The 27,986-nt window shown below is 39.2% G+C and overlaps 1 protein-coding gene across 2 annotated transcripts; it reads right to left on the bottom strand.

Moving 5' to 3' along the window:
* Positions 1-4,479: 4,479 nt before the first annotated feature.
* LOC140829574 (histone-binding protein MSI1-like) lies at positions 4,480-25,643 on the bottom strand. 2 transcript variants are annotated; one of them, XM_073192889.1, is made up of 6 exons: positions 25,221-25,643; positions 24,154-24,480; positions 23,880-24,032; positions 23,221-23,345; positions 4,976-5,074; positions 4,480-4,849 (listed from the first exon to the last, which is right to left on the bottom strand). In XM_073192889.1, the coding sequence occupies exons 1-6, from the start codon at positions 25,563-25,565 to the stop codon at positions 4,618-4,620; spliced, it is 1,281 nt and encodes a 426-aa protein (XP_073048990.1). In that variant the 5' UTR covers positions 25,566-25,643; the 3' UTR covers positions 4,480-4,617. The 2 variants fall into 2 exon arrangements, with proteins under 2 accessions (XP_073048990.1, XP_073048995.1); XM_073192894.1 differs by having other exon boundaries at positions 4,976-5,071; positions 25,221-25,642.
* Between the last annotated feature and the right edge of the window lie 2,343 nt (positions 25,644-27,986).

Raw genomic sequence — 27,986 nt, 5'->3', positions numbered from 1 at the left:
TTTTTTTAAAATAAATGGAGTGCCTCATTCATACCAAAAACTGATAAAATGTTTAACGTTCAAAATAGCAGCGGAAGAAATTAATACTTGCCAAAAATAACAAGTTAAAATGTTCAACAACTGATAAAATGTTTGAGCATAAAAACAAAATGGCGAGTGCTAAAACTGAGGTCCTCGGGTGCCACTACTGCCGACCCAAGCTAGCTCACTGGTCCCCGCCCTCGATCCCGACATCATCAGTACCTACAACAATCAAGTCTAGTGAGTCTAAAGACTCAACATTCATATATCGTAAATAACAAGTAAATATAGTAAAATTTCATGGGAGTAAAAATATCATGTCATGAGGCATAATGTAAAGTATCGTGTCAAGATTAATTATAATACGTGCATAGCTGAACTGAAAATCATAGTGAAACTGTCTGCTCCTTAGAGCCCTGTACTGAAATAGCTTGTAATAATTTTCTGGTGAGATTATGGTCTACGCAAGTGGTCCCTGAACTGAACTGAACTGAGCTGACCGATACTGGGGATCGGATTTACGTCTGATCAGACTACTGCTACAGTACTGGGTGAAACAACTGAACTAACCGTAACTGATGACCGGACCGATATTGGGGACCAGATTTAATACTGATAGTAAAGTGACCACAAGCAATATCGCATAAATCTCAAAATTTGTATTTTTGCACGTAATATAATTAAATAACTGAATTAAATATCCTGTACCCATTATACTGATTGGATTGGATAACTCCCAGGCTCGCTGCAACCTAAATATGCCATGAAAACATGCAATAGATTTATGGGACAAAACTATGCAATAACCTTCAAAAATGTGACAATTACGCCTACCGACTTCATATTTAATCATGACTCCGAACCAACCCGAACCAACACTGAACCATCATGTAGTCATGATTAAATACGCCTAAAATGATAAAATAATGTTCCTAAAATGGTGAGGGCAGAAATCTAGGTGAATGGAGGCCAAAACATGAAACGCTATTTCGAGAGTCAATTTGGCACATCGCACCGTAAATTCTCGTACGACCTCAAAAATGATCCGAATGACGAACGGTCAAAAACATGACCTTCCCAACTCAATGAGGCACTGTCCAGTCCAAGTTCATAGGCTAAAAGCCAACCGAGAACTCGAACGAGCCACCGAACCGACGCAGCAAGCTGCTGTCCAGAAATTCCAGCAGCTGCGCTTGGGTTGCTTGTGTCGTTTGCGAGGCTAATGGCCATTGGGGCTTGAACCACCGACCAGAACCTCTTACCAACATCCCCAAGGAATGATTTGAACCATGGCTATGGGCCCTAGGCCATCCACAATTCGCATCACACCATAACTCAACCGAAGGATCCAACCGAGAACACCCTTGTATGCGCAAGGTGTTTTTCTTCATTTGCTGTCATGGATCGCCCCAGGGGCAATTTGATTGACCATGGTACGATCTAGACTTCTTGGGGCATGGTGTGAACCGTGGCTAATGGTAAAGAACCAACCAAGATCCACACTAACACCCTACGACTCAACTACACTTGCTAGAAAATCAAAGGGGCCGAGAAAGGGGAGGGGCTGTTCTTGCGTTTGATTTTAAAACCGATGCACCATGGACCAAGTCACCAAAAGGGCGACTTAGTCACGTCTTAGAAATGCTAGGGAAGTGATCTAACCATGGCTATAAGCCTTGGGGCAGCCATGATTAGATTCATATCCCTTTGACAGCAAAACTGAATTTTTGAAGACTCAAGTGGCATGAATGGAACGTTGCTGTCATTTTAGTGTTTTCCAGCGTGCATGGGGTTGAATGAGTGGTCCAACATGGTCCTAATGCATACTATCACATGTCTAGATGTCTCCTTGGGAGCCTGGAATCGAACCAATACCTGAAACCATGGAAACAAAAGAAACCGTTAAGCTTGTCATGGAACCGAAAATTCTGCATGTTTAATTTTCTGAAAATTGTTGGTACATTTCGGTTTTAGCATGAAAGTGATGATCATGAAATGTAAAAATAATGCTAATATGACTTGATTGAAGAGTCAAGGAAAAATATATGCATGCCTGGTTTCGTTTGAATGAGAAACGAAAGAACGAGACGATCCGGCGCGGAGGAGGTGGAGCGTTTTCTTTTCTACCTTTCTTGCTCGATTTTTCTCCTCTCTTCCTAGCTATGATGCTCACGTTTTTTCTCTCCAAAACACTCTGAATTTCGAGACTAAGGGATGGGATATGATGGTTAGGGAAGTGAGGGAGATGTATGCAAAATATAGGGAAAGAATCAAGACCAAGTCTACCTCTCATTCAAATTTTGAATTGGTTTGATCTAGTCTTTTTTTTTTTTTGGGGGGGGGGGGGGGGGGAGCATGGCCGAAATTTTCACTTCTAATCTAGACTAGGATAATGCTCATTCATTAATTAATTAAGGTTGATCAAGAATTAAAAAGATTAGTATGCTAACTCAACAAAGAATGGGTCAAAGGTGAGTTGGCAAGTCCTTGGTTAATCTACTGAGGGGGGTGGCCGAAATTCTTAAATAAAAATGGAGATAATTTATTTTCTAACTAATAAATTTATAGCCCTTAAAAGCCTCACTAATCTTTTAATTAATTTAGTGAACTAACCCCTTAATTAAAGAACTTAAATAAATTTATTTTCTACTTATCTCAAGTAATTAAATTAAATCCTCAAACCTCCTTTTTAACTTAAATGAACTTACTTGCTAGCTAAAATAAACTCTGGAAATGATTTCTAAATCTTAAATTTTATCTCTAAACTCCAACTCCAGTCCGGCCTTACTGAAATAACTGAAAGAATAAAATTTAAACTACTGAAATAAAATAATTAACTTAAGGAAAATCATTTAAATACTCATGAAATAAAATCATTTAAAATACTAGAATTATGCATGGCTTATACGTAGTCTAAGTTACGGGTTCTACAACTCGGGTAGAGGTCGAAGTATAAAATCGAGGAATTTAAAGTTTAGAGGTTTTTGGCAACGTTTCGAGCAAATTCGATAACCCGAAAAATATATTTTTGAGTCATATGAAAAGTTTATGATTTTCTAACGTATTTTCGACGTATAAAAAGTTTATGATGCGAAAATGTTTTTAATTATGTTTTAAAATGTCGAGGAATTCTTATTTTAGAATTTTCGAGAAAACAATATTTATTATATAAAGGGAAGAAAAAGAAAACATTTTGAATGATGTGATTTCACTGTGATATAGAGGATGTGTGAGGGATCCGTAAAAAAATGGCAGTGAACTTACTTTATTTTATAGGTCACGAACCAATGAAGAGAGTTACTAACGCCTCACCGTCATGTACCATGGTTTATATATTGATCAATCGAACAGAAGATAAAATGATAAAAGATAGAGATCTGTCACTTTCAATGATCAAACTTCACCCCAAAAACGGTTTTATGATATAAGATGATGAAAATGCTATATGATGTGGAGAACTTTACATGATTTATGGAATTGCTTATGCGTTTGATTTTAAAGTCAAATGCATTCTAGTAAAAGTAATTTTAAATGCTTGTATATGTATATTTATTATTCGCTATCATAGTTCGGACGTGTTGAGTCATTAGACTCAATAAGATTTGAATGATTGCTTATGCGTTTGATTTTAAAGTCAAATGCATTCTAGTAAAAGTAATTTTAAATGCTTGTATATGTATATTTATTATTCACTATCATGGTTCGGGCGTGTTGAGTCATTAGACACATTAGGTTTTAATGATTGTAGGTGAGGAAAATGATGAAGTTGGAGGCTTTGACTCTTGAATGGAGTGGACTGGACAATACACACCTAAATACCTCTCGTTTCCGCGTTGTTTAAAAGATTGAATGAAAGTTGATTTTATTATAAGAAGTTTTAATATTTGATTTGTAAGGTTGTTTAAGTAATTTTTTTTTTAATAGAAGTTTATTTAGATATGGTATCAAACTACATTTTTAGTAGCATTTTTCCAAATTGGAGCTTTAATTAATTATTTTCGGTGAATAGTAATAATTGTTATTAGTATTAAAAAATTTTCTAATATAATTTAATTAAAGTAAAAGTAGTGAAGTTTCAATTTTAATGTTTTAGTTTCATGTCATTGTAATTAAAATGTTTATTAATTTTTTGAAAAAACTTGTTTGTTTGTATAATGTACTACGAGGTTAGTTATTTTATAATTGTATGATTGTGAAACACTGGATAGAAATAAACACTCATTACAAAAACAACTTTACACATCAAATTTAATACTTAAAAATTAATTTTCATTGCCGGATAATCTGCCACAATACCCTTGGTAGCATTGATTCAGAAGTATTTTTTTGGGGCCTTTTGTCTTATTAGGTGTTTAATAACCTAGTATCTCATGATCCTCTCCTATATATTTAATTGATTTATATGTAAGATCCAGTTAAATCGGGATAAATGTACAATCATAGTTCAGAAGACACCACTACAGTAAAGCAGTTTAATCATTAGCAGTGAGTGAACAAATCTAAAGAACTTGATATTACAAAAGACTCAGGAAAAAGAACTTTACAAGTTAAAGCACGACATGCCTTGTAGTCCTCTAATTCATAATCCTAGAAGAGCTAGGAGCCTTTGTTTGCGGAGTCATCTCCAGGCAAATCATCTTCATCATGGTAAATGTTCTCCGCCATCTGCAAGATTTGTAGTATGTTATCTTCAGCAACACTTGCCATCACCCAATCTTCACACGGGTTCCATGAGAAATCCGAAATTTTACTTGTGTGGCCACCGTGTATGAATAACAGCTCTGGTGATCCGTCGTCGGAGTCCTCTGGAGTCTGTTCTTCATCAATCCTGCCAAGAGAAAATAAATGAAATCAAGAGCAGCAATATGAAAGACGGTTACTTAACAACTATCGTTAAAAAGAATACAAAATAATCTGTTAAGAACCAACATTCCTAGCCGATAAAATAAATCACCTGCTAAGATCCCAGATCATAAGTCTCCTGCCAAGACAGCAGGAAGCTAAGATGGTCTCATTCTTTGGATTCCATCCAACTTGGAAAACTTCCTCCCTGCTGAGCATTTAAAAATCAGACTAAAGGTGAAAACAAATGGCGGCCCAACGATTATGGAGAGAATTTTATCGTTGCTAAAGAAATTTTACTTGAAAATAAAAATAGTGTAACGCAGCCCTTGTGGAACGATACTCGTATTCACTTACGTTTATTATAACTTGACTATCGTGCACTTGCGATATTTAAATCGAGCTTTCATTTATAAAATAAATTTTGGGACTATTCACTGTGCAAGTTTTGCTCGATCAAGTTTTTGGCGCCGTTGTCGGGGACTGTTGATTCACAATTTTTTATTTTTCATTTAAATTCTTTAGTATTATTTATTTTATTGTTATTTGATACTCTCATTGTGTTGCAGATTTTTCTTGTGGTGCATGCGAAGATCACTCGAGTTTAAGCTTGAGCCTTTTGACCCCGAGATTGAACACCTACAGCAGCAAAGAGCGAAGGAAAGAATGGAAGACGATCAACACAGAGAGGAGCCAAGGCGTATACCGATGATGGATTATGCACAGCCGTCTCTTGATGGAGCACGTCCAAGCATCGTAAGACCAGTCATCCGAGCTAATCAGTTTGAGATCAAGCCAGCTATCATTCAGATGATTCAGAACACTGTCCCATTTGGGGGAAGTGCACTTGACGACCCTAATTCTCATATAGCTGACTTTCTTGAAATTTGTGATACTTTTAAGTTTAATGGCGTGTCTGATGATGTTGTTCGTTTGCGTTTATTTCCATTTTCACTGAGAGATAAAGCTAAGTCGTGGTTAAACTGTTTGCCTGTAGGGTCTATTACTACATGGGAGGATATGGCAAAGACATTCTTGATCAAGTACTTTCCTCCGTCGAAAACTATGAAGCTTAGAGCCGACATTACTACTTTTGCTCAATATGAGCAAGAGTCACTTTACGAGGCATGGGAGCGCTACAAGGACTTGTTGAGGAGATGTCCACACCAAGAGCTGCCTCTTGGGTTAGTTGTTCAAACTTTCTACTACGGTCTGCTTACTCCTAACCGTACTATGATAGATGCTGCTGCCTGTGGTAACTTACTGAGAAAAACGGCTGAGGAAGGATATGAGTTATTGGAGGAGATGGCTGCTAGTAGCTATCATCCTCAGTCTGATAGGCAGAGACGAGGTGCTGGAGTTAATCAAGTTAATGATTTGTCGGCGGTTTCAGCACAGTTAGAGGCTTTGAAAAGAAAGATTGATGGGATGAGCATGAGTCGGTCGGCTATGCGTCTGCAAGAAATTTTCTGTGATAAGTGTGGGGGTGAGCATGACGTGCAGGATTGCCAAGATGGCAATCCATTCTATGTGCCTGAGGGAGCACTGGTAAAACAAGTGGGATTCCAGAACCGTCCTAGAAATGACCCTTATTCGAACACATATAATCCGGGATGGAGGAATCACCCAAACTTTTCATGGAGAGGTCAAAACAACCAAAATCGCCAACAAAGAGGTCCACCATATGGGATGCATCCAGGATTCAAGCCAGAACCGCCTCGGGAGGAGAAGTCCAATTTAGAGCAAATGATGACTAAATTTATTTCTGCAACAGAGACGAGATTTCAGAACCAAGATGCATCCATAAAGGGATTAGAGAATCAAATTGGACAATTGGCTAAGTTGATTGCTAATAGGGAGCAAGGAGCTTTGCCAAGCAACACGGAAACTAACCCAAGAGAACATGTGAAGGCTGTGGAATTGCGTGGTGGAAAAGCACTCGAGTCTAATGAGGAAAAGACCAAGCACGGTGAGGATGAGGTGGAAAATCGAAGAGGTAAGTCTTCTAACTCTACATCTACACCTATTGCACAGAATAAAATTTTTATCCCTCCACTTTTTCCTGCAGCAATGAAGAAAGCTAAATTAGATGCACAATTTGGTAAATTTCTTGAGATATTTAAAAAATTGCATATTAACATTCCTTTTGCTGATGCTTTATTGAATATGCCAAGTTATGCAAAATTCTTGAAAGATATCTTAGCAAATAAGCGGAAGCTAGAAGATCATATGACGGTGAATTTGACTGAAAATTGCTCCGCTTTAGTTCAAAACAAGATGCCTCCTAAGCAAAAAGATCCAGGGAGTTTCTCTATACCTCGCATTATTGGTGACATTAATTTTCATAAAGCTCTATGTGATCTTGGTGCGAGTATTAATCTGATGCCTTTTTCTGTGTTTAGGAGACTGGGATTAGGGGAACCCAAGCCAACTAGGATGTCGTTGCAGCTGGCTGACAGATCTGTCAAGTATCCACGTGAGATTATCGAAGATGTTTTGGTGAAAGTGGATAAGTTTATTTTTCCTGCAGATTTTGTGGTACTTGACATGGAGGAAGATTTAGAGATGCCTTTAGTCCTAGGGAGACCGTTTCTGGCTACAGGGAAAGCACTGATTGATGTTGAAGAGGGGAAATTGAGACTGAGAGTTGGAGAAGAAGAAATTATTTTTGATGTCTTCAATACTCTCAAGCACACAATGCACAATGATAGTTGTTTTCGTATTGATGTCTTGGATTCTCTCGTTTGTGATTTTATGCAGGATGGATTGAAAGAACCATTGGAGGCCACTCTCACTACTGAAAAGCAGGAGGACGAGCTAGACGAGGAAAAGATGGAGATGGTAGCTCACTTGAATGCCATTCCACCTTGGAGAAAGCAAGTGAGGCTTAGACTAGAGGAATTGGGAGACAGAAAAGATTTAATGCCTCAAAAGTCAAGCCTAGAGGAGCCACCTACTTTGGAGCTCAAACCACTACCTCCACATCTCAAGTACGTATATTTAGGAGAAAATAATAAATTGCATGTTATTATTTCCTCTTCTTTGACAGATGATATGGAGAGTAAGCTCTTGGGAGTCCTTAAGGAGCATTCGCTTGGAAGGTTTCGGACATAAAAGGGATAAGTCCTTCGATCTGCATGCACAAAATTCTGATGGAAGATAAATACTCACCTCTAGCACAACCACAAAGGAGACTCAATCCAAATATGCAAGAGGTAGTAAAAGCTGAAACAATTAAACTTCTGGATGCAGGTATTATCTATCATATCTCTGATAGTGCGTGGGTAAGTCCTGTACAATGTGTGCCTAAAAAGGGTGGGATTACTGTTATTACTAATGAAAAAAATGATTTGATTCCCACTAGAACTGTTACGGGTTGGCGTGTGTGCATAGATTATAGGAAATTGAATGATGCAACCCGTAAAGATCACTTTCCCTTGCCATTTATCGATCAAATGATTGAACGATTAGCAGGTCATGAATTTTATTGCTTTTTAGATGGATATTCGGGATACAATCAAATCACAATTGCACCTGAGGACCAAGAGAAAACTACTTTCACTTGCTCTTATGGTACTTTTGCGTTTAGGCGTATGCCCTTTGGTTTATGCAATGCACCTGCAACATTTCAAAGATGCATGACCGCTATCTTTCATGACATGATTGAAAATTTCCTTGAAATTTTTATGGATGATTTCTCTATTTTTGGCTCCTCATTTAATGAATGTTTAGAGAATTTGAACTTGGTGTTAATTAGATGTGAAGAGAGCAATTTGGTGTTAAATTGGGAGAAGTGTCATTTTATGGTTCAAGAGGGAATTGTGTTAGGACACAAGGTATCAGAGAATGGAATTGAGGTCGACAAGGCCAAGGTGGAAGTAATCAAAAACCTACCACCACCTTCATCAATAAAAGGAGTTAGAAGTTTCCTAGGGCATGCTGGTTTTTATAGGCGTTTTATTAAAGATTTTTCTAAAATTGCTAAACTTTTATCCTCTTTGTTGATGAAAGATGTTGAATTTAATTTTGATTCTACTTGTCTGCATGCATTCGAGATACTCAAGGAAAGCTTGGTGACAGCACCTGTTCTGACTGTCCCTGATTGGGAGTTACCGTTTGAGGTGATGTGCGATGCTAGTGATACAGCTGTGGGTGTGATGCTGGGTCAAAGGAAGAACAAGGTATTTCATACCATCTACTATGCAAGTAAGACTTTAAATGATGCTCAATTGAATTACGCTACTACTGAAAAGGAATTACTTGCTATAGTATTTGCTTTCGACAAATTTCATTCATACCTTGTTCTGTCTAAAGTAACTGTGTATACAGATCATTCTGCCCTAAAATACTTGCTTGCTAAGAAAGATGCGAAACCTAGGTTAATTAGGTGGATTTTATTATTTTTTTTTTGATAGGAAACGAAATTTTATTAATTAAAAACAGCATTACAAAATAGTAGCGGTTGAGATATCCGCTACGCAATTGAAATACAAAACAAAACAAGTAAAGGGTTAATTTAAAGCGTTACAAGAGTCCAATCCCTAAGTACATCCGAAATTGACAAATGAGATAATTCTTTAAAATTCCTTGTCGATTGAGCCACCTTGAATTTGAGCACTTCCCATACTTTGTCCACAGAAACGGCGGAGTCATTGAAAATCCTGTTATTCCTTTCTAGCCATAATGACCAGAATGTATAATGAACAACCGTAAACCAGAAACTTGTCTTAGTTGCTCCCTTGAGAAACCCTGGATCAATTATAAACATATCTTTTGCCTTCCTCGGAAAAATCCAAGAGAATCTCAACTCTTCCATCACCTTGATCCACACTTTCCTTGAGAAATCGCAGTGCAGCAGTAAATGGTCTTGATCCTCTTCCTGTCTTCGACATAAACAACACCATTGTGGACTTAAAGCACATGTTGGCCATCTTCTTTGGATTGAGTCAGAGGTCTGTAGCTTACCCAAAGCGACAATCCAAGAGAAAATCTGAATCTTTTTCGGGACAGGTACTTTCCAAATATTTTTGAATTGTTCGAAGGTAGGGAAAAGATGCAAATGAAAGAAAGACTCGTAGAATGAACGAACTGAAAATAAACCGGAAGACTCTCCCAACCACACTCTCCTATCCTCCAAACCCAACTCTAGACTTTTTGTGTGAAGGATCCCCAATAATGTACTAAACTCCCCCAGTTCTAACTCGTTAAGGTTTCTCCTAAAACGCACATCCCAACGAAAATTACGACCGACTCCCAAATCAACAACCTCAATGAAATTCAGAATTGGTTTATTAGTGACAGTGCTAATCGAAAACAAAGAAGGAAAAAGTTCTTGGAAACAAAGTCCCCCACCCTCCCAAACATCCTCCCAAAACCTAATAAAATTACCCCCTTTCAATACCATCCCACACAGTGGCTGAATTGCCGGGAAAGAACGAGAAATAAATTTCCATGGGCTTCTAAACGTCGCATTCCTTGCCAATCCCAAATCCCATCCATTCTCCTGAAGGCCATAAATGCTCTTGACAACATTCTTCCACAACTGATCATTGGTTTGAAATCCTCTCCACCACCATTTCCCTAGTAGCGCTTTGTTTCTCAATCCGATATTCCCCAAACCAAGCCCACCTCTAACCTTCGGTCTACAGACCAATTCCCAACCCACAACGTGGCAACTCGTATCCCCATCCGGTCCATCCCATAAAAAATCTCGCATCAATTTTTCCATCTTTTTTGCTACTCTTTTTGGCACTCGGAACAGAGACATGTAGTAGGACGGCATCGCACTTAACACCGATTTGATTAGTGTCAATCGGCCACCTCTTGAAAGGAACGATTTCTTCCAGCTTGAAAGCTTTTTAGACATCTTTGTAAGGACAGGTTCCCAAAACTCAAGAGACAAAGGTTGTCCTCCCAAGGGTAATCCAAGATACTTAATCGGCCAACCATCTATGTTGCATCCAATCTCTCGGGCCAAACCAACCACTTCCTCTTCATCACAACAAATCCCCAGCAACACACTTTTTTGAAAATTTATCTTCAAACCCGATTGTATCCCAAATGATTTGATGATATCCACCAATTTCCTCACATGACCTACCTTCTGAACCATGAACAACGTATCATCAGCAAATTGAATATGAGAGACTTCCACCTTACCCCTTCCAACCACCAGCCCTCTTACCTCATTCAAAGTCTTAGCCCTATCAACCATCCTACCCAAAGCGTCAATGACCAAGTTGAAAAGAAAAGGAGATAAAGGATCTCCTTGACGGAGTCCTCGTTCTCCTCTAAATTTCCCCCTTGGTTTACCGTTGATAAAAATCGAAAATGATACAGTTGACACACACCCTCGAATCCATCTTCTCCATTTCGTTCCGAAGCCCATTTTTTCGAGTACTAAATCGAGGAATCGCCAATCAACATTGTCATAGGCTTTTTCCAAATCAACCTTAAGAACCCACCCCTTTTTTTTCCTCCTACGGTATTCTTCAACCACTTCGTTGGCAACCAGGCAGCAATCCAAAATCTGTCTACCTTTAATAAAAGCACTTTGATTTTCTGCGATAGTACAGCTCAAACATCTTTTAATTCTGGAACTCAAAACTTTTGCAATTATCTTGTACAAGCTCGTTGTAAGGCTTATAGGTCTAAAATCGTTGATCCTAACCGCATCCTTTTTCTTTGGAATGAGACAGATGTAATTATGGTTAGTAATGCCATTCACCACTCCTCCCTCATGAAATTCAGCAAATACCTTCAATAAATCTTCCTTAATGATATCCCAATTTTTTTGGAAAAATGCTATTGTGAATCCATCCGGTCCCGGCGCCTTTGAATTGAACCCTCGCACTCATCTAAAACCCCCCCCCCCCCCCACCCCTCTGAATTTCTGTAAAGATGCTTATAAAATCTCAAAATATTGTCCTCAATCTCCTTTTCGTCCGTAATCATAGTCCCATCCTCCAACTCCAACTTGTCAATAACTGATCTGTTCCGCCTATTGGTCAACATTGAGTGGAAAAATTTTGAGTTTTGGTCCCCTTCTCTTAACCACCTCACTTTTGCTTTTTGACTATCCAACTGAAACTTTTTGAAATTCAAACTTTCCAACTCGCATTTCGCTTCTCTCCTTTGTGAATTCAAGGTGTCATTCCATTCTCCCTCGGCTTCTATCCCATCCAAAACCTTGATCCTACCTTTTATCTCCTCCGATTTAACTCCCACGTGGCCGAAAACTTCCTTGTTCCAACATGAGATATCGACTTTCAGTTTATTGAGTTTTTTCATGAACTTATACCCTTCCCAACCTTGTTCCTCCCCCTCATTCCACCACTCTTTTACCAACTCTTTGAAATTGTGATGTGACAACCATACATTCTCAAATCTGAAAGGCGTAGGACCCCATTTCGCCTTATTGGTATCAAGTAACAACGGGTAATGATCCGAAGTAATTCTAGGTAGTACATTTTGTCTGAAGTGTGGAAACATCTCCTTCCACCCATTCGAAAAGAGATATCTATCCAATCTGCAGCATATCGGTTCATTCCGGAAATTAGACCATGTGAATTTTGCATTCAAAAGGGGAGGATCGTAAAGGCCCAATTCTCCTATCAACAAGTCAAAGCATAACATACTATTAGTATTCGAAATGCTGTTCATCTTCTCACCCGTGTTCCTGACCACATTGAAGTCTCCTCCCAAACACCACTTATCCCCGCATAAAGAACACAACCCCGCCAATTCATCCCAAAATCTGTCCCTATCTCCCGGCCTCACAGGTCCGTAAATAGCCGAAAACCACCACTTGTTGTCATCGTTCATTGTAATTTCAATTGAAACCGAAAATTCCCCTATCAAATTATCATTCACCACCACGAATCTCGGGTCCCACATCACAATGATACCTCCCGACCGCCCATCCGAGGGTAAAAAAGCCCATTCCACAAACCTGGATTTCCAAATGCTAGTCACAAACCACCTGTCAATATATTCCTTTTTAGTTTCCTGAATTACCACAATGTCCGGATTTTCCTTACGTATCATCCCACGAACCATTTCTCTTTTCCTAGCATTACCTCCACCTCTTATGTTCCATGAAAAAAATTTCATAAAGAAATTCGTGGGCCCTTAGAGGACGAACCTCTCTCATAATTGATTCCACATTTCAACCTATTCAATTCTCTCTTTAACGAACATAATGGAACCTTCGCCAGACTCCCGCAAACCGCACCAACACAATCTAACAAACTTGCCGCTGCCTCCCTCTCGTTCAAAGCCTCCTGTTTGTTTATTATAATTTCTTTCCCCTGACCCGGCAATTCAATCACCCTCTCAACCCCCCCTCCTAAAAAACCACTAGACAAGTCCAACACATTGAAAGACGCAGGGAGGTGAAAATGAAGGTTAAGAGAATGATTAAGAGTAGAAGAGTGAAAGTTGGTTAGTACCTGTCCCAAGGCCGATGTCTCGTTTTGACGCGGTTGTAACTCAGTATCAGCTACATCCCCTTTCGATGAGGAGAACAAATCATTACTGAGATCTACCTCTTCTTCCCCTTTGTTCGAATAATCTGACTTGATTGTGACATGACTATCCGTATCTGAGTATTCAAAGTCAAGATCATCGCCGAGGAAATCATCTTCCGAATCTTCGAAGTCCACAAAGGAATCATTATCTGAATCAGCAATACCTTCTCGTGCATAATCCTCAATTGTTCCAGTAAATACATGTGTGTCTTCGTTCTCTTCGACCGATTTGCCTGTTCTGCCGCTTGACTGATCAATATCCTGGCAGTACTGAATGTCACCAGTTTTAACCGTCTTACTTCCTGATCCTAAACCCACACTGGAATGCCGTGCCTCATCCTCACCGTTGACCGAAAGAGATTGAATAGGAGATTGTTCAAAAAGCGAAACATCTTTCGGAGCAACTCTATTCATAATTCTGAGTACTTTGCCATTGCTTGAATTAGAGTCTGTTACCCTGGTTCCCTCTGAAATGCCTTGTTTTCCAATCAACGGTAATTGCCCTTTATTAACTCCCATTTTCAACCCGGGGCTCGTATTGTCCTGTTGTGGTGATTTTGATCCTGTACCCTCATTCTCCACTGGAAAGCAATGATTTGCGTTCGTAATTAATGGCACCTGAGTATTTTCCAATTCCACTCCTTTGCCTATCTCGGCCTGTTGTGTATCTCTAACGATGGTGTGCTTTTGTTGATCGTTTGTGACCCTCGGTGCATCATTGACTTCGGTATAAACTTTACTGTCCGAAGCTCCTTTTTGTTCTTTATATAAGTTTTTATTCCCCCATCCAGCTATCATCCTCTTTCCATTCACAAGAACTTGAGCATAAGTTTGACTCTGGTAATTATCATAGGCCTTAGTATCGAAGGACTTTACCTCGATACTAATATCCAATACTCCACCTTCCACTGGAACATGCATCGCACTTTGGATAAACCCTCCTTCAAGTCCTTTAACCTTAATCGTTGCCGCTGTCAAATTACGGAAGAACAGAGTGTCATTACTAATGGCCAAAAGTCCCCCACACTTATCCCCAATGATCTTAAAAGTGTGTGGTGACCAAAGATTCCAAGGCACCCCTAAAACCCGTATCCAGCTGTTGCAGCACTCTTGCATCCTATCCTGAGTATTGGTCTCCGGTCTCCATGCCTCAAAATCCAACGTAACTCCCTTCTCGAAAAAGCCTCTTTTCAGCTTAATGTAATAGCCCAAATCAGCCGGAATTAATGGCCACCACATTGCCTTATCAGCTTGAAAAGGAAAAAGCTCTACCGGTTTGTTGGTAGACTTACGCAAGATATCTTGAATAACTTCCCAAGTAATGTTCACCCGTCCTTTAGTAATCACTACCGCTTCCTGCCATTTTCTCTGCACTCTCTGATTCCCGATTGATTTCGTTGCTAACTGGTCCCTATGTGGGAGGCTCCTCTTCGTTTCCTTTGTATCGATTAGAATTTGTTTGTTCCTATTCGGTTCGAATCCACGATTGACCGTGACTTGGTTGTTCTTCCCCTGATGTCCCCCTTCCAACATCATCCTTAAAGAGATCGAAATATTTATCCATCCCCTAAAGCCGTAGCCACTGGGTACAATCGTAGTAAGCTTCCTCCCGTTGTGACAGAACTTTGTCACTTCAATGAAGCTGCCTCTTTTGTTGATAACTTTCTGCAAGGTGTAGACCGCATTCCTTCCCCTAAATCTATGGAACTCCGCATCTGGGGACGGGTTATTGGCTATATCCTCAAATTTCAGACTGACCCATCGTGCTTCGTTGCGTTCAAAATCCATCATATATCTTGTCTTCCTTGTCTGTTCTTCCCACCACACGGAGCCACCCCCATTGCCCAACCGTAACTTAAAAATTTTGTGTTCAATGCGAATAAATCATCGCGACTCATATGGCGAGAACCTGAATCCTTCCTGCCTGAAAACATACCTCTATTATTAAACGGAAAAACTGCCCTGACCGCTACCCCAAAAAGATCCAATGAAAACGATGATCCCCCAGCTAGACGCCGGAAAAGACACTAAAAACAGCTCCGGCGGCGGCCGTCAGCCGGCGCCGCTGACGGAAATGAAGGATTAACACCAATACGCAGTGACTTGTAGAACCGATCGATCAAAAATAAATTCGGTAGGAAAGAAGCTGAAAGAGAGGGAGAGCATTTCAAAAAATTCTCTCTCTAGGGCTTTTTTTCCCAGATGACTTTCAAGTTCACTACCAGTTGCTTTTACTTATCCCTTTCCACTTCTCAGAGAAATTCTATTGGTGGATTTTATTATTGCAAGAATTTGATCTCGAGATTCGAGATAAAAAGAGTGTGGAAAATGTAGTTGCTGATCATCTGTCTAGGCTTGAGCATGTTAGAATTAAGGACATTGACGATGATATAGATGACTGGTTTCCTGATGAACAATTGCTTGAGGTAAATGCGTACCCTTGGTATGCCGATTTTGCAAATTTTCTTGTCACTGGCACACCTCCACCTAATTTATTGTTTCACCAAAGAAAGAAATTCTTTTCAGACGTGAAATATTATTTTTGGGAGGAACCGTTTTTGTTTAAGATTTGTACAGATTCCATGATAAGAAGATGTGTGGCGGAGGAGGAAACCAATCAAATTCTGAACCATTGTCATGACCGTGAGGTAGGTGGTCACTTTGGACCCATACGAACGACATCTAAGGTACTTGAATGTGGCTTCTATTGGCCAACTCTTTTTAAGGATGCTCGTTTGTATGTTCTCAATTGTGATAGATGCCAACGCACAGGTAATATTTCCAACCGTCATGAGATGCCTTTAAATAACATTGTTGAGTGTGAAATATTTGATGTGTGGGGGATTGATTTTATGGGTCCTTTTCCTGCGTCTTTTGCAAAGAAATTTATTTTGGTGGCAGTGGAGTATGTATCTAAATGGGTGGAGGCAGAGGCTTGTGCCACTAATGATGCACAAGTGGTGTTAAAATTTTTGAAGAAACATATTTTTAATCGATTTGGTGCACCACGTGCAATCATAAGTGATGGTGGCACCCATTTTTGCAACAAAATTTTTGATAAACTGTTGGGCAAATATGGTGTCACCCACAAGGTTTCCACTCCATACCATCCCCAAAGTAGTGGACAAGTTGAAGTATCCAATCGAGAAATTAAGAGGATTCTAGAGAAGACGGTTAATGTGAATAGAAAGGACTGGTCCATTCGGTTAGATGATGCTTTGTGGGCTTATCGTACTGCTTTTAAAACACCTATAGGCACTACACCATATAGGTTGCTTTTTGGTAAAGCATGTCATCTACCAGTAGAATTAGAGCATAGAGCATATTGGGCGACCAAAGCACTAAATTTTGATTTTTCTCTTGCAGGTGAAAAACGATTGCTGCAGTTGAATCAGTTAGATGAGTTTTGAGGAAAAGCTTATGATCTTGCACTATCTTACAAGGAACGAGCCCATGATAAACACATTATAAGAAGGGAATTCAAAGTGGGTGAAGCGGTGTTGTTATACAATTCTCGCTTACGACTCTTTCCGGGCAAGCTAAAGTCAAGGTGGTCAGGACCATTCACTATAGCCAAGGTGTTCCCATCGGGTGCAGTGGTGTTGCATGATGGCAAGGAAGGGACATTTACCGTGAACGCTCAAAGATTGAAGCACTATATCGGTAGCACAATTGAGCCACAAATTGGAGTCACGCGGCTCCATGACAGTCATTGAGGACATGGGTGAAAAGTCGAACTCTAGACTATAAATTGAGAACTACTTCTACTCCTTTTATTGATCTTAATTATATTTTCTTTATTTATTAATCGCATCATTTGCATTTAGGTAGTTGCATGGCATTGCATTCATTTTTAGACGAGAATGTCTCGTTTTGACCGCCCCAGCGGGCACTCGCATTTTTCAATAACATAGTCGCCGAAAACTTCTCGCTGACCGCCCCCGCGAGCGATACGGTTTTTTTAAAAGGTTTTAAGTCGAGACCCCTCGCTCGGGCGGTCAAAAGTGACCGCCCCAGCGAGAACTCGTATTTTTCAAACACAATTGACCGCCCTAGCGAGTCGCGCAGAAAAAAAAATTTTCCTCTTCTCTTTTCTTCTCCACTTCGAACCCTACCCCTCCACCTCCAATTTTCGGCGCCTCCTTCCATCTTTTGTGCTCAAGACTTATTATTTAGTGATTTTTCTGGGCAAAGACTCAATCTTGGTCTATACACTCCACCAGGAAGCATTTAGGCTACAATATTTTCTTCTCCGGTGGTCTTTCAAGCAACTCCGGTCATCTTCCACATATTCCGGTGAGCATCTCCGGCGACCCTCAAGAATTTTCCGGCGTTTTGATACTTTGTGCACTCCAGTCTCGACATGGCACCCAAAAGATCTAAAGTAACTCATGGTGCTTCTAGTTCTCGGTCCACTCCATCTATGTTTGTGAATGAAAAAGCTAGGGAGAGATTTGAACATGCTAAACTACATAGGAAACCAATCCCTGAGCGTGGATTTAGCTCGTTTATTATCGATCATTTTTCGCAGTCCCAAGTAGAAAGAAGAGGGTGGAATATCTTTGTAGCACAACCGAATGCAGCAGTGGTTCCGGTTGTGCGTGAATTTTATGCCAATGCTCCGGAGGGGAATGAGTATAAGGCATTTGTGAGGGGACATCTAGTCCCGTATGATTCCAAGACGATCAATGAAATGTTGGGTTTACCGTCGGTGGACGATTCGGTGTTTCAGGCGTGGGTGCTTAACCCGGATTATGATTTGATCATTCGCACACTCTGTTATCCGGGCACCACGTGGAAACAACCGGGGACTTATACGATCTTTCTTGAAAAATTTTTGAAAGTGGAAGAGGCATTGTGGTATGCATTCTTGTCTAAGAGATTGATGCCGGTCGGTCATACGAGTGATGTGCAGCGTGAGCGGACGGTTGTTCTTTATGCCATCTGTACTTGGCTGGTGATTGATGTGGGCAGGCTTCATTTTCGGACAGCTTAACATGTGTATTAATAGCAGCAATTTGGCTTTTTACTTCCCGACGATAGTGACTGAGCTGTGTGCCCGAGCGGGGGTGATATTCGCAGATGATGATGAGTGGTTACCGCCGATGAGAGCCATTGATGTGGCTCTTTATAAATCCAAGAGGGAGAAAAGACAGGCTGAGCTGCCCGAGGAGGTATTTTTCGGTTATGGGAGAGCAGCTCAACCACCTCCGGCCTTAGGACATGCACCACCACCTCCGCAGCCACGCCGCCGTGCCATGCGAGATCGCGTCGATGAATTGGGCGCTTGGGCCAATTATCAGACTCAGTACCAGGCCGTTAATCCGGCTCACATTCAGAACATCGAATACTTGGTGCAGGGGATCTCAACTCATTTGGGCATCGACACTTCCGGACGGCCACCTACACCCGCATACCCGCCACCCTTCCATTTTCAGTACAATTATCCTATGCTCCCAGCAGCTGAAGAGGGAGTTCCACCGCCAGAGAATGAGGAGGAGGATGATTTCTGATCAGGGGGGTTTACTGTTTCCCTTTTTTTTTTATTTTGCATATTCTGTCTTTGCATTTACATTCATGAGTTTTATGTTTTTAGTGTTTGTTTCGTTTTGTGCAATGAGGACATTGCACAACTCTAGTATGAGGGGGGTAGATTGTTATGTTTGCTTAGTTAATTGGTTTTAAGTTCGTTGCATTTCTTTTGTTTGGTGGAGTTTATATTACTTTGGTGGTGTCAAGTTTCAGTTATGGGAGTTTATTTGGTGTTGTTAGTATTGCTTGTTTTGAGTTGGTTGTTTTTAGTCCGTTATAGTATTGCATGTTTGGTGTCGTTTATGGTGAGAAGACATAGTTTATGAGCCAATGATGATGTTGAATTGATAGTATACAAAAATATTGATTGGGTCACTTCATGAATGGTACTCTTGATTGTTAAAGCATGAATTTTGGTACAAAGTTTGAACTTGTTGAGCACATATGTGTGGGGACTAGAATTTTGTAGGAATAATGGTGAAATTTGAAGGTTTTGTGTGGTTAGCTTGAAAGGCATCATTTATGAGTTGATTTAGCATGTAAACCCGTGAAAATAAGTCACTAATTGGGACATTGAATGAGAACATTTGATTTGCCTTGAACTTTACATATACCCGCTTTCCAATGCACTAAATTAAAATATCATACCCCCAACCAGTTGTAATCCAAAGTTATATATTCTTAGCCTAGGGAGTACATGTGTGAAAATTGTGCAGCGGTATATTTTGACCGTCCTAGTGAGAGGTCCTCGCATAAACTTCCTCGAGCATGTCCCTGGTTTCGCTGGGGCAGTCACTTTTGACCGCCCTAGCGAGACACTTGCGCATAAAATCCTCGGCCAGGCCAAAATGCTCGATGTAGGTGGCCGTCCGGAAGTGTCGATGCCCAAATGAGTTGAGATCCCCTGCACCAAGTATTCGATGTTCTGAATGTGAGCCGGATTAAAGGCCTGGTACTGAGTCTGATAATTGGCCCAAGCGCCCAATTCATCGACGCGATCTCGCATGGCACGGCGGCGTGGCTGCGGAGGTGGTGGTGCATGTCCTAAGGCCGGAGTTGGTTGAGCTGCTCTCCCATAACCGAAAAATACCTCCTCGGGCAGCTCAGCCTGTCTTTTCTCCCTCTTGGATTTATAAAGAGCCTCATCAATGGCTCTCATCGGCGGTAACCACTCATCATCATCTGCGAATATCACCCCCGTTCGGGCACACAGCTCAGTCACTATCGTCGGGAAGTAAAAAGCCAAATTGCTGCTATTAATACACATGTTAAGCTGTCCGAAAATGAAACCTGCCCACATCAATCACCAGCCAAGTACAGATGGCATAAAGAACAACCGTCCGCTCACGCTGCACATCACTCGTATGACCGACCGGCATCAATCTCTTAGACAAGAATGCATACCACAATGCCTCTTCCACTTTCAAAAATTTTTCAAGAAAGATCGTATAAGTCCCCGGTTGTTTCCAAGTGGTGCCCGGATAACAGAGTGTGCGAATGATCAAATCATAATCCGGGTTAAGCACCCACGCCTGAAACACCGAATCGTCCACCGACGGTAAACCCAACATTTCATTGATCGTCTTGGAATCATACGGGACTAGATGTCCCCTCACAAATGCCTTATACTCATTCTCCTCCGGAGCATTGGCATAAAATTCACGCACAACCGGAACCACTGCTGCATTCGGTTGTGCTACAAAGATATTCCACCCTCTTCTTTCTACTTGGGACTCCGAAAAATGATCGATAATAAACGAGCTAAATCCACGCTCAGGGATTGGTTTCCTATGTAGTTTAGCATGTTCAAATCTCTCCCTAGCTTTTTCATTCACAAACATAGATGGAGTGGACCGAGAACTAGAAGCACCATGAGTTACCTTAGATCTTTTGGGTGCCATGTCGAGACTGGAGTGCACAAAGTATCAAAACGCCGGAAAATTCTTGAGGGTCGCCGGAGATGCTCACCGGAATCTGTGGAAGATGACCGGAGTTGCTTGAAAGACCACCGGGGAAGAAAATATTGTAGCCTAAATGCTTCCTGGTGGAGTGTATAGGCCAAGATTGAGTCTTTGCCCTGAAAAATCACCAAATAATAAGTCTTGAGCACAAAAGATGGAAGGAGGCGCCGAAAATTGGAGGTGGAGGGGTAGGGTTCGAAGTAGAGAAAAAAAAACATGTTGAAATAACAAAGTTTCTTGCAAAAAGAACTTTGAAAAAAAAAAGGGAGATGTAAGGTTAGGAGGAGCCGAAATAAAAGGAATGAAATTCTATTCCTAGGCTAAAAGTTGGAGATTTAAGGAGACGAGGAAAGTCAGACGAAAAGTCTTGACGATTGCACAATGAAAATGATCGGTGTACTCCCAACTTTTAGACACTTGAGCTTACTTTCCTTCTTTTCGACACCCTTATCTGCACTTAAGAATTGAATAAAGTTCAATTTATGGTTAGTGATAAATGGACACGGGGGTGCATGCTAGTGAGACTTGTATTGAAGTGTTAATTGAGTGACTCGCATGATTTGATGATTGATCTATTTGAAGTACGAATGACTAGACCCATCATGACACACACACACGTTCAAATTAGTGTCAAGATTTATGTGTAGATGAGAATGAGTATTCGTTTGTGATTTGACTTGATTATGATTTGTATGTGGGAAAGTTCACTGAGGCATGAGCATAAAAGTTGTTAACTCACCATTGACATTTACTTGTGTTGGTTATTTCTTGTTTGAGTATTTTGTGTTTGTTGTGTTTGTTTAGAATCTCGTGCTTTAACCTATTTTGCTCGAGGGCGAGCAAAAGGTTAGTATGAGGGGGTTGATAGGACTCGTTTTTACGTGTTTTTAGTGTTGGTTTTGAGTCGCATTCATGCATCATATTAGTTTGTTTTAGTTTAATTTTGCATTTTTTTAGCATTATTTAGCACGTGATTGATCTCGTGTATTTTGTGGTTATTTTGTAGTAATTGAACCAAAAAGTGGGAGAAAATTTGTCAAAATATCGAAGAGGATTCGCTAGGGCGGTCAAAAGTGACCGCCCCAGCGAGCATTTTGGTCTGGCCGAGGATTTTATGCGCAAGTGTCTCGCTAGGGCGGTCAAAAGTGACCGCCCCAGCGAAACCAGGGACATGCTCGAGGAAGTTTATGCGAGGACCTCTCGCTAGGGCGGTCAAAATATACCGCCCTAGCGAGAAGCGAGATTCAGGAAGATTTGTTTCCAACTTTTTATGGACTCTATCCGACACCTAAACCTAATACACGAGATCAGCGATCCTTTGAGGGGACTTTATCATATTTTTTATCACTTTTCTTGGAGGAGAGGCTAGAAAAAGGAGATTTCGAAGACCTCGAGATTTCCACGCGTCGTGGCCGTCATCCATCGTCATCTTTAGTATTTTCATTATTCAGTATTTTATTTCTTACATTGATTGTTGGTTTTTATCATGAATTTCAGTAGCTAAACTCTAGATTTGTTGGGATTTGAGGGGATCCTACCCCGTACTCGGTGTTTAACATTATTTCTCGACGTTTTATTAGTGATTTGTTTATGCTATTGTTCTTTCTTGTTTCAATCGAAGCCTAGCTAACTTCCTTTGATTATTTCATGTTGTTGATGATTTCGATAGAACAATTAACAATAGGATCAAATGGTATAAACCACGGATTTACAATTTTAGTAGATATACGGAATTGGGTACGTGTCGATAGTGATAGTTCACCCGGATGAAAGCTAGTGGATTCCATATAATGTAATGCAATCTTGAACTGTTAAATAATTGAGGACACTTGAGTACTGCATGTTTATGATTAGTATTAATATAGCTCGACAGAGTATATTAATTAGTCTAGGGAATTCCGTCGAATGCACGAGTAAAAGTCGAGTGTAATTATTTAAACACGAGTGGTAGGTGAACTGCTAATTCCCAACAAATTCATTTCTCAATTGATTTAATCCAAATTAATCATTGCTTTCTTGAATACGTTTTCTTTGCATTTTAATTATTTTAGTTGTTTAATTTACATTAGTTTAATCATCAACTCATTTTATCGTTGCTAAAGAAATTTTACTTGAAAATAAAAATAGTGTAACGCAGTCCTTGTGGAACGATATTCACTTACGTTTATTATAACTTGACTATCGTGCACTTGCTATATTTAAATCGAGCTTTCATTTATAAAATAAATTTTGGGACTATTCACTGTGCAAGTTTTGCTCGATCATGTAGCAAGTTTGACAAGGTAAATGAAAATATAGAATATAAAACTTCAAAAATGACAAGAAAGATTCCTTACTTGTGACAATCGAATATGTTGAGGGCTGTTGAAATCTTTCGCATAACGAATAATTTAACAGTTTTGTCAGTAGACCCCGTCGCAACAACCCATTCATTGAATGGATTAAAAGCTAAACAGTTGACCTACCAAAAATGCAAATAAAAGAACTTGAATGGAAGTTGATTGAAATTTAAAAGGCAGTGGCATATTGGCAATCTGATTATATGGATGATCCTTAGAGCAAGCAAACCAAGCAATTGACCAAGCATCAGTTAGTTTAGAGTACAAGTACATACGAGGAGAGAACATGGGAGGAAAAATATCAAAAATATTAAATACCCTTATTTCGTCTTCGACTCTTGTTATGAAGTAAAATTGTCAATCAAAAAGTTGTAACAGAAAACCCATTTCACCTCAAGTCAACATCTCAACTTAAAAATACAGGGCATATTCTTTTCAAAAACAGAAAGGGCTTCCAATTTATTTCCTAATACTTTTATAGTTCATGAACTTGCATGAGTGAGCAATCAATGCCAATAAATGAATGAATTCAATCATAAAGAACAGTAAAAGATTAATCTAATTTATATTTTTTGTTTTATATGAGCAAATCACAAGAATAAATATAAGTATTCATTTCTAGTTTCAAACAAGCAAAATAGATGTCAGAAACTGACCTCACTTTGATGAGCAACAACAGATTGTATAGGCTTGCTCACTGATGGAGTACGAAGATCCCATATATGCAGATATTGATCATCTCCCACTGAACCAAACAAGTATTCATGCCTGAGATGCCATGCTACATCTTCGACAACACCTTCATGTATCTACACCCGGGACATGTACGCTTATTTTCAAAGAAAGCATGCATCTTGAGGTAAAAAAAAAACTGATAGTGATGTTCACCGTGAGCAGGGTACTTCTAGAAAAAAATTTTATCTAGCATACCTTGAATATTTGCAATGCATCCAGAACCTTATTTTTTGGAGCTGCATTTATGTCCCACAAGCATATTTGCGCATCATCAGAACCACTCAATAAATGGCCCTGCTTGAACTGACTCCATGATAAACCATACCCTTCGGTATTGTGGCCCCTCAGCCTCAAATCAGGGTTGCATGTACCATCCAAAGGAGGCTTTGATGGATGTTTGCTGTAGTCAAAAACATATACTTCTGCACTAACTGTCTTAGTAGCAATAATAAATGAGTTCTGAGGCATATAACGAGCTCGATTAACCTCCCCATCATGATTTATTTGCTGAATAATTTGCACCTGAAATAAACAAGTAGTTACATTGTCAAAAGACAGATGGAATCTACGTTAATGCAAGTAATGATTCTGTCAAAAAAAGAAGACTAATGTATATTAAATAATGCAATTTGCTGCTTCTGTTGTGTTCTTTTCTAGTTCTAGAGGAGTGACAATATTCAAGTACAAATAACTGTTCGCCCATGTAGTAATTTGCTGTTAATAAATATTGATTTTTAACCATTAATTAGCCATTTAGTCTCAAATCAACCGCCTGAGAGGGCGAATATGTTCTAGAAAAATCAAGAATTTCGTAGGACACGGTGCTATAAACTTGTTTTACAGAATAAAAATATTTTACCTCTGGTGAACTGGCTTTTATCCCCGTTCAACCAAGTTCGATTTAAGTTTCACAGTCTTTGCTTAATCTGAGTGGAGGTCCCTATCACTCAAATTGGCTATTGGTCTTGACCGAGTTCCACCTATGCTCTTTCAGTGCTGAAATGCCGGACATTCCAGTAGAATTCACACTCCACCACTTGTGTGGAGTTGTCTATTCAGTTGATATGTTACTTCCAGCTGCTTATGCTCTCCCGTAAATTTTCTCCCAACAAATTACTTTACCTTAATTTATTTAAATACTCAATTTCAACCATTACCGGGATTATTTACAAGTACTTCCAACAAAATCTAAAGAGCAATAAGTAGAGCTAGTGGAGAAAAATGTCGGGAGAAAAATTGGACAAAAAAAGAAAGAGGAAAACCTTTCCGTTAGCGCATCCAAATCCACCATATTCGGAGCGGTCATCGTCGTAAATTCGGGCATCATTCTCCGCATCCTCGAGCGGAAGCTGAACCTGCGCAAGCATCAGATAATTTGGCTCGTTTTCGGACGTGTGGGTTCCCAAAATCATTTTCTGCACCGAATAATCCTTGCCCGGGGGCTCCTCCCTGTCGGGTAACCACTCGACGGTGAGCGACGGCCATTCCAGCGCATGGGTGATGACCAAATCGTACAAAAATGGAGTGTTCTTCTTCCAAATCTTGTACTCCTCGTTTATCAAACGCTCCTCCACTTCTCCCCGCATCTCATCCTCGTCCTTCCCCATTATTCACCCAATTCTCCAGGTAGATTCGAAATTGTGCAGGAAATGGGGAATATTCAGGGATGCAAGGGAGTGTATTGAATGATTGAGTTTGCTTAGTTTATAATTGAATTGAGTTTTATTTAATGAATGTATGTATGGTTCATAAATTTATTTAAGTATTTATTGAGCTTAAACAAATTTAATAAATTTGAATTATATATTTAAATTTTCATTAAATTAAATAAAAAATAATTATATATTTAAAAAAATATATTATTCTTGATAAAATTTGTAAATTTATTATAATAAATAAATTTAATAGATTTTTCTATATACTTCATAAATAATATACAAAATCAATAAATCAAATATCAAAATTATTATTTTTTATTTAAAAGTTACTCATGAACTTACCAACGAACATGTTTACGAGCTAACGAGTAGAATACTGTAAAGCTTGAGCTTGGTTTGTTTATCTTAACGAGCCTCATTAAACGAGCTCAAACGAACTTATATCGAATCGAGCTTCGAATAGCTCACAAACGGTTTGGTTCGTTTACATCCCTAGGAATGTATTATTAAAGGCAAAAGACGGTCTCACGGATCGTATTTTGTGAGACGGATCTTTATTTGGATAATCCATGAAAAAATATTACTTTTTATGCTAAGAGTATTATTTTTTATTTTGAATATGGGTAAGGTACCCGTCTCCCAGATTGGGATCCGTGAGACGGTCTCACATGAGACATACTCATTATTAAAATAGCATTTTTGGTGCGGAGGAAGAGTGGGGACTGAGATTTGCAGCGGGATATGTGGACGATTAGACGGGTTTTCCAAACTTCTCTGCGCACATATATATTTAATAATTTTAACAAAAAAAATTGAATGCAATTATAATAAATATTTATGTTAAAAATAATTCCAACTTCTTTACAATTAGATGACTTTGAGTGTCAATTCGGATAGGTTGAGTGTGGTAGATTGGGTTGAGTAATAGTATTATTCAAAATTGCTCAACACGCATCCGAATCAACTCGATCCAACTGATTAACCCGATTTTCAATTTTTTTCTAAATTTTTAAAGAAAATTAAATAAAATTCAAAAAACTAGTAATAATATTTTAATGCAAACACATACTAACAAAATCTTCCTCATATATATGATTTAAATTTGAAAGTTTGATCGTAAAAAAATTAAATATATTTACTAAATCAAATAAACAATTTTTTAAAAAATAAAAATATATTCAAAATAATATTAAATTATTAAAATTTATTATATAAATATACATTAAATATTATTTTAGACATCCAATATATAAAAATGTAGGCAATATTTATTAATTATAATTAAAAAAAATTAAATTTTTCGGGTCAATCGGGTTGACCCGAACCAAACCCAACCAAATCATTTTTTCCAGGGTCAATTATCAAGTCCAACTCGTTCGGGTATATTGTCAATAATAAGTATTTTGATGTATATTGTATGCAAAATCCGTGTATGTTGTGCAAACATTTGAGCAAAAATATTTAGAAACGATTTTGTATCTCAAAAGAGAGTCTGTTGTCATTTCGGGTACTGTGAATTTTCGGTCGACTTTCTAGAAAAAAACTTTCAACATATAAAACGTAGTACTTTTCGATATCTTCGATGTGATAGTAAATTCATGATTTTTGGACAAGAAATGAGTGAGTTATGATCATTTTCGTGTGACTGCTCAAACTGTGATGTTTAAACGATTTTTAGATCTCAAAAACCGAATCTGCTATCATTTCGAATCCTGCGAATTTTTGGCCGGTTTTCTGGAAAATCTTTCAACATATAAAATGTAGTAATTTTTTATATCTTCGATTTGAAAGTAAATTCGTAATTGTTGGACAAGAGATGAGCGAGTTATGATCATTCTCGTGTGACTGCTCAACTGTGTTGGTTTTCAAAAAATTTCGCACAGGGCGGTGCTCGGGCGCTAGATTTTACCGCTCGAGCGCCAGACCTTGTGGACCGCTCGAGCGATAAGATTTTACCGCCCGAGCGCCAAGCTTTCTGTATTTTTTTTTTTTAAAACTTTTTTGTTTTGGGTAGGCAAGCATAATGTATTATTATGTTCGACGTGCAAATAAAATATTTTATGTTTTTTATGTAAGCTAATTGTCTTGTGACCAAATATGAACATGTTTGGAAGCCGGAGAATGTGTTCGGGGACCTCTCCACCCCGGTAAAGCATGATTGGGTTTAGATCAGGATTGGAAAGCCGTAAAGCATGACCAGGGACCAATCCACCAAGTAAAGCATGACCAGAGATCTCATGTATGTGGTAGTGGACATCCTTGCTAGTCCAGTACTGTGGTTTAGTCTGATCAGGCGCACTATGTTATGGGTCACTTGCTTTGAAACATATCTCTACACAAAATGATGATGTTTATGTATGATCAAGTATG

Source organism: Primulina eburnea, chromosome 1 (assembly GCF_022965805.1).
Source record: "Primulina eburnea isolate SZY01 chromosome 1, ASM2296580v1, whole genome shotgun sequence".
NCBI lineage: Eukaryota > Viridiplantae > Streptophyta > Magnoliopsida > Lamiales > Gesneriaceae > Primulina > Primulina eburnea.
Note: the sequence above shows the minus strand (reverse complement) of the source record. Positions and strands in the feature narration are given on the sequence as shown.